The sequence below is a fragment of the Leptosomus discolor genome, chromosome 4 (assembly GCF_034619465.1).
Source record: "Leptosomus discolor isolate bLepDis1 chromosome 4, bLepDis1.hap2, whole genome shotgun sequence".
In the NCBI taxonomy this organism is placed as follows: Eukaryota; Metazoa; Chordata; class Aves; order Leptosomiformes; family Leptosomidae; genus Leptosomus; species Leptosomus discolor.
In genome coordinates, this window is record NC_141394.1 from 83,771,772 (window position 1) to 83,786,093 (window position 14,322).

A 14,322-nucleotide genomic window follows, 5' to 3' on the forward strand; every position below is an offset into this window, starting at 1 on the left:
CGCCGGTCTCCCGGCGGTGCCGTCCCGCTCCCCCCGCCCCCGGTGCTCGTGCTTTGGCGCTGCCCCGCAGTGCTCCCGCCCGCCCCGGGGTGTGTTTTCCTTGTTCCCCCCGCCCGGCAGGGGGCGCGCTTTGCCGCATCCCCCCGCCCTGGTGGGCGCGTCTTCCTGCATCCCGTCGCCCCGCCGGAAGCGTTACTTCCGCCTTTCTCCCCGCCACCCCCGGGACGTCACTTCTTGTTTCCTGCAGTCTGCAGTGCACCGCCCGGCAGTGCGAGTCACGGTAGGAGCGGCGGTCGCCCAGCGTTGCGGGGCTGGGGCTGCGGTTCCACCGAGGGAGCGGGTGAGGGAGGACCGGGCGATCGACCGGCGGGTCCCGGGGAAAGCCGTGAGGCGGGCGGCCAGGCCGCGGGGCCCGTGTCGGGGGCGAGGAGCGTGGGGGCTGCGGCGGAGCCGCGCCGTGTGGGAAGGAGCGGCGGGGGCCGCCCGGAGCCGGGCGGGGGGCAGCCGCGCCGTGTAGGGGGGGGGCGGTGTCCCTGCAGGGCCGGAAACCGGGCGGGCGCCTCTCGCGGCACGGCAGGACCGGCGGTCACGAGGCGCGGCGCTGCCGGGCAGCCCTGCCGGTGCGCCGGAGCGGGCCGGGCGGTGCTCGAGGTGTCCGGGGCGGGGCGGTGGGGTATGCTCGGTGCCGGGCAAAGGGGAGAGAAACCGGCCGGCCGGGGCTCCCGGGGACCCGGCCTGGCCCCTCGGGCAGAACTCTGCCCAGTGTTCTCGCCGCTGACCGGGCGACCTGACCAGGCGGTTCCTGTTCCGCCGCCTCTTCCCGGCGTCACGTCTCGCGTCCCGCGAGGAAGATCCCGCGCGGGCGGCTGCGGTCGGTGCTTGGACGATGGCCCGTGTGGGGCTGGGGGAGCGCGGAGGGGCCGGGGCGAGTGAGTGGAAGGGTCCCCCCGCCCCTCCCCACCCAACCCCGGGAAACGGCCCATCGGCTGCCGGGGCAGAGAAGCTGGGGACAAAGCGCCGTTAACGGAGCACGGCTCGTTCCCCGGGAGGTCCCTTGGGAGTCGGGAGTGTTTTTTTTTTTTCCGGGTCGAGGAACAGACTTTCCGCTGTGAGAAGTGCAGAGCTTCCTGTTGCTGCCTTGAGCGTTTCTCTTCTCTTGGTTCGCCCTGATTTTATGGGCGAGATGGAGATGGCCTTTTATTTTTACATGCCCGAGTACCTTGTCAGTAACCTGTGGTGTCAGGACAGGGAACTTCTGAGCACCTAGATGCCGGTAGAAATGTAACCAAAGAAACAGGATGAAAAGTGATGTTTAAACTTGGTTTATAATCGATTTGTTTTTTTCATTAGAGCGTTGATGACTTTGTACTGTGGTTCAGTCCACATTCTGTTCCATGGAGCCCTCAGTCTAGGACATTTATATAAAAAAATAAAAAAATAAAAAAATAATAAAAAAAAGCTTGTCTTTCCAAAAAAGGACTAGTCCTTCGTAGGACTGAGGTGTAGACTTGGAGAGTCTCTTAAAGACGTGATCAGAATTAAAGCCAGATTTCACTTAATGTTGCTGCTGTTTGTCTTTGCTTTTATTACTGTCCCCACCACTCCGTAATGATTGGGAGCTCCGAATCATGCCTTTTTTTTTTTTTTTCCTTTTTTCAATCTGTAATGCCTTTCTCTCCTACCCCCCCATAGGACTGTAGCATACAGACCCTACATTTAAAAGTTAGTTCGTTCCTTCACAAATGTGGAAGTCCTTAGAATTGAGTTCTGATGATTGAAACCACGGAAATGACGCCTATCTGTCTTAGAGATCCAGAGTATTTCTGAACATGTACCCTCACAGGCAAATGTTGTGGGGATACGGATCTTCTGCACTTCATCCTCCAGCAGGAAAATACGCTGAGACGGGGATGAGCTGTGAAGGGGCAGTTTCTGCAAGGACACAGTTGACGAGGGCAGGTGGGTCGCTGTACTCTTTAAGGAAAGTATTCGACTTGGGGTGTCTAGGGTGAGGAAACCCTGGCTCTATGTAGGCTTGAGAAAAGGTGCGTAGTTATCTGTGTGGATCTAGGGAAGGTAGTTCTGGTGATACTGAAGCTGCCAATGAGTCAGAAGGAAAAAAGAAAGGCAAAGAGCGCCCTGTTTTCTATGAAAACCAAAATCTCTAGTGGCCTGTCTCAACAGCTGTACCAAAGACGATGCAAAATGCTTTTTCCTCCACTCAGTTGTAGTCTTTGCAAACCTTCACTGAAATAGGGAGCTTTTGATTCCTAGCCTGCTTTATGCTAAAAGGTGATTTGGTTTTTTTAGGGTTTTTTTTCCTCTCTCAGCAGAATGTCAACTGGCACCATTTCACCATGGTCACCCTTTCTTCTGCCCTGGAGGTACAAGACGGGTGGAAAGGATCCCGAGTGGCCTGCAAGGACAAGGTACGTCTGCCACGTGTGTCTGCATTTTTCCCTGGGTACTTGTAGTACGGACTTTAAAGTGAACGTGAAGAACGTGCCAGCTCTCCTTCTCTAGTTTTGATAGGAAGTACTTCAGCAGAAACACTCAAAATAAAATAAGGTCTGTTCTGGAGCACTTTGTGCCTGTGCGAAGCGTACTCCCCTCCGTTTATTTCCTCTTCCTGAGACCGTGCGTAGCCTTCTGCTTTATGCGCTTGCTGAGAAACGATTCTGTGAGCATTGTGTGGTACTGAAAGGGGAAAGAAACTGTGCGTCAGAGTTTGGGTGTTCTGAAGAAATGGACTGTGTTCCAGATAAAAGCTTTCTGCTTTTTCAGTCCTTACGTGTTTAAAATATCTCATAGGGGTATGTGGAAACCTGACTGAGATACTGACATCTATACTAAGAGCAATCAAGGTCGTGGGTCGGGGGTTTTTTTGTGTTGTGTTGTTTGGGGTTTTTTTTGCTTGTTTGGTCGTTTTTTTCCCCCCCACCTCTCTCTGGCAAATCTTCCAGTCCCGTTTGGTAGCCTTAAGCATTGCAGCACTGGGTATTTGATTTCTGCATTGTGTCGTCGTCCCTGTCCTTCATCATCCCATCTGCCTCCCCCCCCCGCCCCAGTAAAATAATATAGAGATCTCTTATCTTAAGCTGTAACCACCCGAGAGCTTCAGGGTACGATTGATGAGGGTGTTTAAGCAATTCGGTATTTCTTCTATGTGTTAAAAAAGAGAGGCTGCTGAATGTTACGGGTGTTTTTCCCCATATTTGGAGGGAGCTCTCTGAAGTACTTTATTTCTGTCTGGCTTTCGATGGTGCGTTTCCCTGGCCATTGGGTGGCATCTCTCCTGGGCGGTGCAGCTGCCCAGACGTCCCTCCTAATGGTGTAACGCGCAAGAAACCCCCCAGTCGGATGGGGACGGTGTACTTTGGAGACAGGTGATTTAATGGTATCTGCTTGCAGCTGGGTGAGTGCAGTTAACACAAACATCAAATCAAATACTTTTCTAGCGTAAGCATTTTTGTTGGATGTACATGAACATCCACGTGCCTTTTTGGTATAAAGTGAACGACTGAGATTTGTTCTTTCTTTAAAGAAAGTTTTAAACCTGACTTTATTATGTTTATTTAAAGTTTTACACTTCACTCTGCAGATTTATTGACAGAGCAAGCGAGACGTGCAGCGGCGGCGGCGGCGGCGCAAGGGCTGTAGGTGTTGCAGTGAGTCTGATGACGGTACGAGGTCTTCCTGCGGTCTCACGTGGGGGGGGGGTTATCTCCCCCCAGGGGTGGTGTGAGAAAGGGATGAGACGTTTTCCAGCACTATCAAGCGTGTTTGCTTTTATGCTGAGAATGCGTTCAAAATTGTATTGATGAGTCTTAATATTGATTTTTTTTTTTTTTTTTTTTGAGCGTACCGATGGCTCTGGCTTTGAACAGACGTGTTGTATTTTGAGCTGACCTCCTTTAGCTCAACTACTATCCTAGCTCTCATTCTCACTGAATTCCTCTGCTTTCTCCTGTGTTGCTTGTCTGATATGCTGAGACATAACTTGGGATTTTTGTTCTAGAGCTGCCGTGTTGTGTCTGGTGCTGCTCGGCAGCTCCCCCCGCCCAGGTTTGCCTGCAGGCCGTTCAGCGTGCTTGCACGGCGGCGCCAGCCCTGCGGCCGGAGGGTCCTGGCTCTGTCTCCAGCGGGGACCCGCGGGTGCTGCAGCCGGGGCTGTCCGGTGGGGAGAGTCCCCGGCCAAGAGGGTCTCCTCCCCGCTGTGCTGCCCCCCCTCCGCCCCGGCACATCCCTGCCCCCCCCAGTGATTCCCACGGAGCTGTTGCCCCATGCGAGGTTTTTGCGGGACGTGCCCCCCGAACCCCCTGCCCTCCGACCTTGTGCCCCCTCCGCCCCGCCATGCTCGGCACCGCCCTCCCGCCGCCCCGCCATGCTTCCGGACTTCGGGGGCCGCCTGCACCCCCCGACTTGCCCCTCGCCCCCAGCCCACGCTCAGACCCGCCCCTTCCCCGCCCCGCCCCGCCGGGGGCGTGTCCTCCCGCTGCCGCCATGGTGCCCGCGGGGCGGTGCCCGGCGCTGGCCGCTGCCTCCCGGTCGCGTCGCTCCGCGCCGCTGCCGCCCGAGGGTCGCGGGGCCGGCGGGCGCTCGGCGCGCAACGCGCGGGGCTGCGGCGCCGGGGTCGCCCCGGGCACGCGCCGTCCCGTAGGCGCTGCTGCCGCGCGGCCAAAGCGCGGTCCCGCTTTGCGGCGGTCGCGCGCCGGATGTGGTCCTTGCGGCGCGCCGTCGGCGGCTGGCGCATGCGCGGGAGCAGCATGGCGGCGGGTGAGGGCCGAGGTCGGCGGTGAGGGGAGCGAGCCCCTTCGGCGGGTGCGGGGGTCTCTGCTGGCCGCTGGCCGCCGGGGGCGGCGGGACGGGAAGCCTCAAAGCCCGTGCTGCGGCGGGCTGCCGGTCTGCTCGGGGTGAGCCGGGTCAGGGCAGCCCCGGAGAGCTCCCGGGAGCTGGTGGGAGGGAAGAGGGGGAGGAGGCGGACGCTCCTCCAGGCGCAGGCGTCGGGCGCCTCTCCGACTCGACAGAGCTCCCCCGGCCCCGCTCGCCCCGCGCAGCTGCACCCCGCTCCAGCTCCTCCCCTGCAGCCTGTCTTGCAGCCCCAGGTCACCCTGTTGTGATGGCAACAAGCTGGCCCTCGGATGCACTTGATTCTGCCTTAACGTGGGTGCCATTAGCTGCAGTGCAGGGAAAAAGCGGCATCTCCAGAAGCTTCTGTGGAAGGAGGCGATTTGGCCAGGGATGATCTACGGTCATAATGGTCACTGATTCTTCTTCTTGTCTTCCAGAGGCTACACTGAGGGCACAGGTGTCCCTTCCTCCCCTGGGGATGCTGTTGTCTGCATCCGCCTTGGTCTTGCCTGGGTTGTCTCTGCCTGGCCTCGCTCTCGTCATGGCGTGGGGGCAAAAAGGGACTGGCGGAGCGCTTGCTGGCTGTGGGCAGTGGACAGGAGCTGCTGCGGCTGAAGCTGGAGAGGCCAGAGAAAGGTAAAGAAGAAGAAATCGAAGGCTATCCGGCCGGCAGCTGCTTCCCGCTGCAGGCAAGACCAAGCCTGCTGGTGTGCACCGCAGAGTCCGTGTGTGTAACCCACGGCGCGGTACAGCTGTGTGACGCATGAGCGAGTGAGGCTACATGTCTAGGAAGCCTTGTCTCGCAAGAGTTGAGACGGCCATGTAATCTTTTAGGTGGAGAACCACCATGTGACCGGAGCTACAGAAGAGGAAGGGAGGAGAGGAAGAGAAGGAAGCGTCTGAACGGGCAAATTTTCCCGGCAGCACTGAGAGCGGCAGCACTGAGAGCGGGAGATGTGGTGAGTCCTGGGCCCTCGGGGCCCCATCGCCCCCGCCCGACTTGTGCATCCCAGGCCCTCCCTTTCCCTCCCCTGGCCCCCTGCCTTTCACATGCTGCTGTGATTTCCCCCCTCCCCCCATCTTTTTTTTTTTTTTTTTTTCCCTTTCTCAGTCTCTCTCTGTCCAGCTCCTGGTCTCTAGTTTTAAATTCCCCCCTCTCTCTCTGGAAGCCTGTCGGGACTTTTCTCTGTTTGGCTCTCTGTCCCTGTTGTTTAATTCCTTGCTCTGTGCCACCTTAGGCCTCACCATTTTTATTTGCTCAGTCTCTCTTGGTCCAGCACAAGATCTGGATTTTTTAAAGTTCCTCCCTCTCTGCCCTGCAGCCTGTCACTTTCGAGGTTTGCGTCGCGATTTCATTCCTTTTGCCGTCTCGCCCTGTCCGGCTCCCTGCTGGGATTTTTCAGTTCCTCCCTGTCTGTCTCGCAGCCCATCGTTGCTTTCTCGTTCTCTGTGTCTCTGTTGGGCTCCCTGTCCCTGTCTTTACCCACTTTTAAAAATGCCTTCCTCTCTGCCTCGTACACATTGTTCTTGAAACTTCTGTTTCCTGACGTCTCTCTGTAGGTTGCTCCTGGTCCCAGATGTTTACTTCTTCCCTCTCTGTCCTGTGGCCTATTGCGATTTGGTGTTTCTGTGTCTCTCCTGTTCCCGGCTCTCGGTCCCCGTTTTTGTTTCTCCCTCTCGGCCCTGTAGCCCAGTGCTGTTATCTGTCTGTCCTCATCTCTCTCTGGCCGGTTCCCTCTCCCCACATATGTGGTTCCTCCCTCCGCCCTGTGGCCCATCGCTGTTTTTCCGTTCTCTGTCCCGCTCCTTTTCCCGAGTCTTCAGTTGCTCCCTCTCTGTCCTGTAGCCCATCGCGGGGCTTTGTTTCTTTCTCCATCGCTCCCTGTCTGGCTCCCTGCCCCACCTTTTTAATCTTTCCCTTGCTGCTGTGTGGCGGCTCCCCGCTATCTTCCCTTTCTTCATATCTCTCTCTGGACGGCTCCCGCTTCTCTGTTTTTCAGTTTCTTCCTTCTGGGCCCTGTAGCCTGTGGTGATTGTGCTGCTTTCTCCTTCTCTCTGTCTGGCTCTGGATCCCAATTTTTTAATTCCTCCTGCTTCTCCCTGTAGCCTGTCTTTCTGTCCGCCCCCTCCCCCTTTATCTGTCTCCCCACCCCACCTCTGGCACCCTGTCCCTGTGTTTTAATTCTTCTCTCTCTGCCCTCCAGCTGTTGCTGTGCTTCCTGTGTGTGTCACACTGGGTCCGGCCCCTCGTCTCTGTCTTTTCATTCCTCCCTCTCCTCCCTGGAGCCCGTCGCTGCCATTTTCTTTTGCTGTTTGTCTGTCTGGCTCCAGATCCTCACATCTTCCCGCCCCCGCCCCTCCCACCCCCACCCCCCCTCTTTGCTCCTGGCTGTTTTTTCTGTCTCGATCTCTCTGTGCCTGGCTCTGGCTCCCTGTTTTTTCACTCCTCCCTCTCTGTCCTGTAGCCCATCGGCACATTTTCTTTCTTTGGGCTCTCTTTGGCCGTTTCCCTGTCCCTGTTGTTCAGTTTCTTCCTTCTCAGCCCTGTAGCGTGCTGTGATTCTTTTTCTTTCTCCCCCTCTCCCAGCTCCTAGTCCCTCCCTTTTAATTCCTCCCTCTCTGTCCTGTTGCCTGTCAGGTGTCCTGTGTCCTGGAGTCCCCTGCCTTCCCCCCCCATCCCCTTGTCATTTTCGCACTTCCTGTCCATGTTTTTTAATTCCTCCTGCTTTGCTGTGTAGCCTGTCGCTTTTCTCTTTTCTCCATCTGTATGTCTGTCTCAGTGCCCCCATTTTTTAATTCTTACTCTCTGCCCTCTACCCCACCCCTATTTTTGCCTTTCTCCATCCCTCTGTATCCAGCTCCCTGTCCCTATTGATTATTTTCTCCTTCTTACTCCTGCACCCGCTGCTCTTCCCTGCTGTCGCCATCCCTCTCTGTTCAGCTCCCTGTCCCCAGATTTTAATTCCTCCTTCTGCCTTCCGTAGCCTGTCTGGATTTTCCCCCTGCTCTCTGTCTGGCTCCCTCTCTCTGCCTTTTCATTCCATAGCCTCTGTCCCGTAGCCCCAAGCTATTGGTCTGTGTTTCTCAGTCTCTTCTGTCTGGCTCCCTGCTGCTATTTTTTACTTCCTCCCTATTTGGCTCATAGCCCATCGCTGTTTCGTGTTTTTTTTTTTCTTTTTTCTGTCTCTCTGTCCACCTCCCAGTCCCTGCTCTTGAATTCCTCTTCCCTGTAGCCCGCTGCTATTTTTTTCTGTTCTCGATCACGCTCTGTCTGGTCCCCAGTCCCTGTTGGTCAATTCTTCCTTCTCTGCCCTGCAGCCCGTGAAGTCTTGTACTTTTTTCCGTCTCTCTGTGGCTGGAGCTCTGTTGCTGCTCATGAATGCCTCCCTCTCTGCCCTGTAGCCTGTTGCTTTTGTCCTTTCTCGCTTTCTCTGGCTCCCTGATGATGCTATTTTAATATTCCCTCCCTTCTTTTTGTATGCATCGCTATAGTTTTTGCTCTCCAGCTTTTTTTTTTCTGGCTCCCCATCCCTATTTCTTAATTCTTCCGCCTGTAGTGTGTAGCTCTGTGGTTTGTACCGTGTTGTTGTTCCCCCCACCCCCGCCCCTTCCCTCCATCGTTGGCTGTCTTGGCTCCCTGTCCCTGTTGTTTCATCCTCCCTCTCTGCCCTGTTCTTTGTTGTTTTTCTCCATGTGTCTAGGTCCAGCTTCCTGCCCCTGTTCTTCTTTCCTTCTTCTCTGTTGTGCTGCCTGTCCCAGGTTTTTCCTGCGTCTCCGTCCTCCTTTGTTGGTCTCTGCCCTGCTCCCTTCTCCCTCTATCTGCTGCCTCTCTTCTTCTCTCCCTGCTGCTTCTTTCTCCACCTGTCGGGCTCCCTGTCCCTGTCCTTCGCTTGCCATCCCGTTCCCTGCCTCAGGTGCTCTCGCTGCACCCGCTACCTGCATGACTGAAGAAACATTCGCCATCTCCTTTGCCCTCCTGGCTGCGTTTGCAGTCCCTTCACAGTGGGCAAGGGGCTGTGAGGGAGCCCAGGGGAGGAGGTGCTGCGCTGCGGGGGTCGAGTGATGGCTGTCCTGCTGGCGGGTGCCGCCGGTAACGGCCGCGCGATGCTGCAGGGCCTGTGGGATGGGGCCGCCGTGCCCGCTGCCACCTCCCCGTGAGGAAAGGCTGCTGCTGCCCCCTGGGCACAGGGCTGGTGGGCACGCTCTTTTCACCCGCCCGGCTCCCTGACCCCGTTTTCCTTGCGCCATGTCCCTGCAGGGCTCTGTGTCCTTTCTTTATCTGTGTCTCCCCCTCTCTGTTCTTTTCCCGGTACCTCTCTTTCTCTGCTCCTCAGTTCCTCTCCCTCACCTTATTTTTCTCTTTCTGTTCCTCTGCCCAGCTCCCCATGGCTGTGTTTTCGTTCTCTGTACCCGCTGCCCCAGCGTGGACTGCCAAGCGGTCCTAGGGAAGGGTGAGTGGACGGGCTCTGAGCCCCAGAGCAGGCGCGTTCCTGGCACTTAGATGCGTTCGTAAATAAACCCTCACTCTGTCTGCTTTGTACTCGCTGAGCGTCAGAGAGTCCAGGGGAGCAGGTACACAGCGGGGGGTAAGGGGCCATGGCTGCAGCTGTGGGCTGATGCCGGAGGAGCCCGGGAGGGAGCCAGCGAGGCTGATGGCGATGGCTGCTCTGTGTCATGGGGCTGCCGCCCTAGGGGATGGTGCTGTTGGGGCACACCTGCCCGAGAGTGCCAACAGCAGACGGGCCGAGGGTCAGTTGGAGTTGGGCCCCCTCAGGGCAGCTCCCAGGGATTTTCTGAGCTGGTGGAGAGGAAGGAGGAAGAGGGGCAGATGGCTGCCTCCAGGCACCTGGAGGCCTTCCCACCCCCTGGAAAAGTGCTCCAGCCTGCGCGCCCCATGCAGCTGCCCACAGCTCCAGCACCTGTCCCATAGCCCCCGACCACCCCAGACCCTGCCCTCGCAGCAGCAAGCTGACCCACGAGCGTGCTTTATTGCCCCATAAGCGTGGGTGCCATTGGCATCGGTCTGGGGCAGGAGGGGGCGTCCCCAGGAGCTCCTGCAGAAGGAGGGGTTCCTGCCTGGGGAAAGGGGTGGCCGTCGCTGTGGACAACAGTTGGCCGTTCTTTATGTCTCCTGGGGCAGCGCTGAGGACTCTAGTTGCCGGTTCCTCCCCAGGGATGTTGCTGACTGCATCTGGCTCAGGTTTGTGTCCTTATTCTCCCAGTTAAAGTGGTTCTGTTAGTTTAATTCCCTGCCTGGTCACGTTGCTGGTGCCGCAGATGCAGTAGAAGAGCAGGTGTCGTCCTTTGCGGTATGGGTCGCTGTCTTTGCTCAGCGCTTTGTACCCCATGACACGGAGGCAGGTGAGGAAACTCCCTGCTGCTCCTCCGGCTGCCCTTGTATCTGCTGGGGGTCGCCCCAGCCCCTTTCCCAGGGGACTGCAGGAAGGGCGGTGAGCAGGGCCCCAGGTGTACGAGCCCTGGCCTCTGCACAGGGAGCCCGTTCTGCTCCAGGGCTGCTGCGGTGCGGGCGCTCCGCTGGTCCGGTTGCTGGCGGAAGCTCTTGGAGCCACCTGGGCTGCGTGGGTGTCGGGGGTTTGGTCACGGCGAGAAGCAGAGGCATCGGTGTGAGAAAAGAGTTGCGGGACCAGCCGAGGTTCGGCTGTAGGCGTAGTAGGAAGTACCCTTGTATGCAGTTGTTTTTGTTGTTTCAGGCTGGCGGTTTTCCGCTGAGGGTTTGGGGGTGGCAAAATGGTTTAATAGCCTGCCACTTTTTTTTTTTTTTTATTTTAGATGCATTGCGTTTTTCTGGAATTCCTGACTATGGGAGATGGAACCTTGGTTTTTTTCCCCACCGTTTTTACTGCGTGCTGTGTAAGTTGCTGATGTCTTGATCTACACTGTTTTTTCTCTCTTAATAGGACTGATGGTGAGATTGTCCAGCGGGGGTTAGAGTGAGCATCTTGTATTCGCCTGTATACGGAGCTTGAGCGTTTCTCGAGAAGGCATCTTCCCCAGAACTTCTCAGAGAAGGGTGTCTGTGTTCTTTGCGCTGGTAACAGTCTTCGGCCGGAGTCTGTCTTCTGTCGTGGGCCTGGGCATGCGAGCCTTCCCATTATTCCGTTTCTGACTTTTTCATGACGCGCCCGATGAGACGTGTCGCAGTGCCGGTCACAGCAGTTACGTTTCCATGTTGTTTTTCACCTGTTGTGTGTTTAGCACCGGTTTCTGTGGTTGTAAGGTGCCTGTGTTAGATCTTTCAGCCGCCGTGGTTTTTCCGTCAGCCGACCGCCGCTGTGATTCCTCAAGGGGTTCAGCTGTAAGGAGGTGGTCGGTGGTGCTTGTTCCATGTGCGCTATACCACACATTACTGGGGTCTCAATGCTCCGGCGTTTTATTCTTTTGCGGTAGGCGGGCGCATCAGTAGCTGCACCGAGGGTCTCGTGCTCCTCGACTCACCGGGGTACCGCCGACCGAGCGCTCCCCGTCTCGCGAGAGAAGCTCCACATGCAGATCTGTCCGGCACGTCTCGTGTCCAAGAAGGTGACGGGTGGTCTGGGATGCACTGGGGTATCCGCTGTCGAGCGGTCTGTTCTCACGGAGCCCTCTTCTGGGACGATGACTTCTCCACGTCCTGTGGATGTTGGGTCTTGGGGCCCAGCTTCTCGCGCGTCCACCGTTGCGGTTGCGGCCGTATCTTTTCATCAGGGGCTGCGGCGTTTGACTTCCGGGGACGAAGGCGTTAAGGGTCATACGCCTAGGGCCAGGTGTTGCTTTGGCTTTGGTTTTCTGTGATGGCTGGCTGGCTGTTGTTGGAGACTAGAGGGTATTCCTACGTGGAAAGGAGACCTCTGGAACCGTTAAGCTGTTGCTCCGCATCTGGGTGACTCGTTCGATGCCGTTTTCAGATGCAGTGAGACAAGCCGTGCGCCAAAGGGTTAGAGGAGGGGCGGGGCAGTGACCGTAAGAAGGTGGGTTGGCGTGAGGTGTCGGCGGGCAGATGCGGCCGGTGGCTGTGTGAGCAGCTGACAGGTCTTGGTAGGTTTGTTGTATTCCGAAGGCGCGAAGCAGCGAGCGAAGCGGGGTATGGGCACCACGAGTGGCTGGGGCGAGGCGAGCTGGCACTGGTGGGCTGCAGCAGCGCAGTTACTTTTCAGGTGTTGAGTTGTTCGTGAAGTTTATAAGCATCCCTTATGGGTTGTGTTTTACAGGTGGTACCTGAGCCACAACGCGGCAGCTGGCAGAGGTAGGGTGGGTGCACGGCCGAAGTAGAGGAGGAGGAGAGGGGAATGGGCACGGGCAGGCTGTGGTTTCGAGGGGTATCTCAGCACGTGCCTTTTGTTTTGGCTTTCGCAGGTCACGCACGTAGCCTCGGAGGGGCGAAGCCGCGCACTGACCAGCGGCCTGAGGAGGCGAGGCGGTTGTCAGCCGGGCTGGTGTCCGAGAGCGGAGCGTCCTGTGGCAGCTCGGTCAAGCGTTTCTGTGCGTTTGTGCAGGTGTTACGCAGCTGCCTTTGGAGTTGGGTGAGCTTTTGAGGTGGTGAACTAAGGAGCAGCAAGGAGGAGCGTGGGGCTGGTGATTTCTCCCAAGCGTGACGGTATTTCTCTTGTCTGTTGCTACCTTAGGTGCTGCAAGCAATGACAGCTGCAGCGTCCAACATGGGAATCGGTGCGGAGCAGTTGAGCGGAAGACCACGTTCCTTTTGAGGAGGAGGGTGTTTGGAGGAGGTCTGTGGTGACCCGTGTGACAACTACCGCTGTCAGCGGTGTGTGGGGTTTTTTTTTCTGCAGGCGACGTGGAGGAACATGGCAACTGCAGGAGTAATCGGGTTAGTTGATGTGGTTTCTGTTGAGGATGGACGCGGATCCCCAGCCCTCTGGAAGCGAAGCTGAGGGACCGGGGACCGTTGTCCTGCAGAGCGTAACTTTGGTTTCAGTTGGAAAAGAGATTTTCCCAGAATGGAAATCTTTCTCCTTCAAAGAAATTGCGTTATACGAACTGCCTGTTGGACTCTGTGTGCTTGGCTGTAGAAGTCATGAGCAGCGAGACCTTTTGCCCTCTTTTGAAAAACAAAACAACAGAAAAGTCAATTTATTTCTGAAGACCGAAGCACAGCAGGTGTTCCAAAAGTGGATAGCGTCGCTGGTCTTTACATTCTCGGTTGCAACAGTCGAGATACGATTAAAAAATGTTCCTCTGCGTGCTTTGGTACAGCCAGAAGCCTTAGTGCGTCTGCCAGTCCTGTTCGGTGGCCTTACCTATTGCAGCCCTGGGGATTTGAATTTCTTTTTTTTTTTTTTCTTTTTAATGAGTAAAACCATGTGGGGGATCTATTATTTCGCTGATCTTTTCCTATCATATATGAAACTCTAGAGAAAGTTAAAATTGTATAATTGGCAGAATGACTAATGCAGTTTAAACTCGCTGCTGAATCAGTACAGCGTGTAATATATGAGGTGTACTTAAGCGGTCAGGGGTTTGTCTAACTCTTCCAAGCCAGAGGCAGCTGCGTGTTACTGGGTTTCTTCCCTGTGTTTTGACAGAGCGCTCTGAAGTACTTTGTTTCTAATTATGTGACATGATAGAACAAGGCGGGGCAGGAGCAGAGTCAAATAACAACTGTGTATTTTGGAGACAGGTGTAAGCATAGATCTAAATGGGGGTGTACAGCCTTGTCCTGCAGCAGTGCTGTAAGGAAGGGCATCAAACATGAGCAAGAGCAGTTGCTTTTCTGCTAAGAATGGGTTGGAAATCGTATCTGTTTGTCTTTCTATGGAGTGTTAAGTATTCAAATCACTCTGGTTTGTAGAGGATGCGTCTGTATTTCGGGCTGGGCTCCTTCAGTTCGACTGCTCTCCTGTCCCTCGTTCTATTGAATTCCTCTCCTTTCTTCTGTGTTGTTCTTCTAATGTGCTGAACTATGGCTGGGGCCTTTTGTTTCCCGATGTCTTGCTGTGAGTGTCCGGTGCTGCGCAGCAGCTCCCCCCCACACCCCCCCCCCCCAGGTTTGCCTGCCGGTTGCTCAGCGCTCTCGCCCCGCGGGGCCAGCTCTGTCTCTATCCAAGGGCTGCCCCGCAGGCACAGCAGCCACGGCTGTCCGGTGGGGAAAGGGGCAGTTGTTGCTCTGGGGAGCCCATCCGGGCGTGGTCCGGGACGGGGAACGTGGCAGAGCCGAGTGCGAGCAAGAGCCACGGCGTGGTCCGGGACGGGGAACGTGGCAGAGCCGAGTGCGAGCAAGAGCCACGGCATGGTCCGGGACGGGGAACGTGGCAGAGCCGAGTGCGAGCAAGAGCCACGGCGTGGTCCGGGACGGGGAACGTGGCAGAGCCGAGTGCGAGCAAGAGCCACGGCGTGGTCCGGGACGGGGAACGTGGCAGAGCCGAGTGCGAGCAAGAGCCACGGCACCGTCCTTTGGCGGACGCCTCCCACCCCTCTGCTGTGCAGCAGCCAGCGTCGATGATCTGGCGGGGGGCA

At 56.7% G+C, this 14,322-nt stretch overlaps 2 protein-coding genes across 4 annotated transcripts; both read left to right on the forward strand.

Annotated features, from left to right (window-relative positions):
• Window positions 1-293: 293 nt before the first annotated feature.
• LOC147415774 (uncharacterized) lies at window positions 294-5,784 on the forward strand. Its single transcript, XM_086464521.1, has 5 exons — window positions 294-340; window positions 1,844-1,959; window positions 2,334-2,429; window positions 5,289-5,487; window positions 5,686-5,784. The coding sequence occupies exons 2-5, from the start codon at window positions 1,848-1,850 to the stop codon at window positions 5,702-5,704; spliced, it is 426 nt and encodes a 141-aa protein (XP_086320647.1). The 5' UTR covers window positions 294-340; window positions 1,844-1,847; the 3' UTR covers window positions 5,705-5,784.
• On the forward strand, window positions 5,785-12,891 carry LOC147415775 (uncharacterized). 3 transcript variants are annotated; one of them, XR_015183477.1, is made up of 6 exons: window positions 5,785-5,810; window positions 9,231-9,302; window positions 10,770-11,391; window positions 12,060-12,094; window positions 12,205-12,371; window positions 12,474-12,891. XR_015183477.1 is itself a non-coding variant. In XM_086464523.1 (5 exons), exons 1-5 carry the CDS (start codon window positions 5,806-5,808, stop codon window positions 12,552-12,554), a joined length of 360 nt encoding a protein of 119 aa, XP_086320649.1. In that variant the 5' UTR covers window positions 5,785-5,805; the 3' UTR covers window positions 12,555-12,891. The 3 variants fall into 3 exon arrangements, 2 of the variants coding, with proteins under 2 accessions (XP_086320649.1, XP_086320650.1); XM_086464523.1 differs by lacking the exon at window positions 10,770-11,391; XM_086464524.1 differs by lacking the exons at window positions 5,785-5,810; window positions 9,231-9,302; window positions 10,770-11,391 and adding an exon at window positions 10,626-10,722.
• The last annotated feature ends 1,431 nt before the right edge of the window (window positions 12,892-14,322 follow it).

Bases quoted from the DNA above. Each gene is read 5' to 3' on its own strand.
- LOC147415774 (XM_086464521.1), top strand. From the start codon at position 1,848: ATGTTGTGGGGATACGGATCTTCTGCACTTCATCCTCCAGCAGGAAAA. The intron at 1,960-2,333 runs GTGGGTCGCTGT...CTCTCTCAGCAG, and splicing joins GACACAGTTGACGAGGGCAG to AATGTCAACTGGCACCATTT. The intron at 2,430-5,288 runs GTACGTCTGCCA...CTTGTCTTCCAG, and splicing joins GAGTGGCCTGCAAGGACAAG to AGGCTACACTGAGGGCACAG.
- LOC147415775 (XM_086464523.1), top strand. The intron at 9,303-12,059 runs GTGAGTGGACGG...TGTGTTTTACAG, and splicing joins CCAAGCGGTCCTAGGGAAGG to GTGGTACCTGAGCCACAACG. The intron at 12,095-12,204 runs GTAGGGTGGGTG...TGGCTTTCGCAG, and splicing joins CAACGCGGCAGCTGGCAGAG to GTCACGCACGTAGCCTCGGA.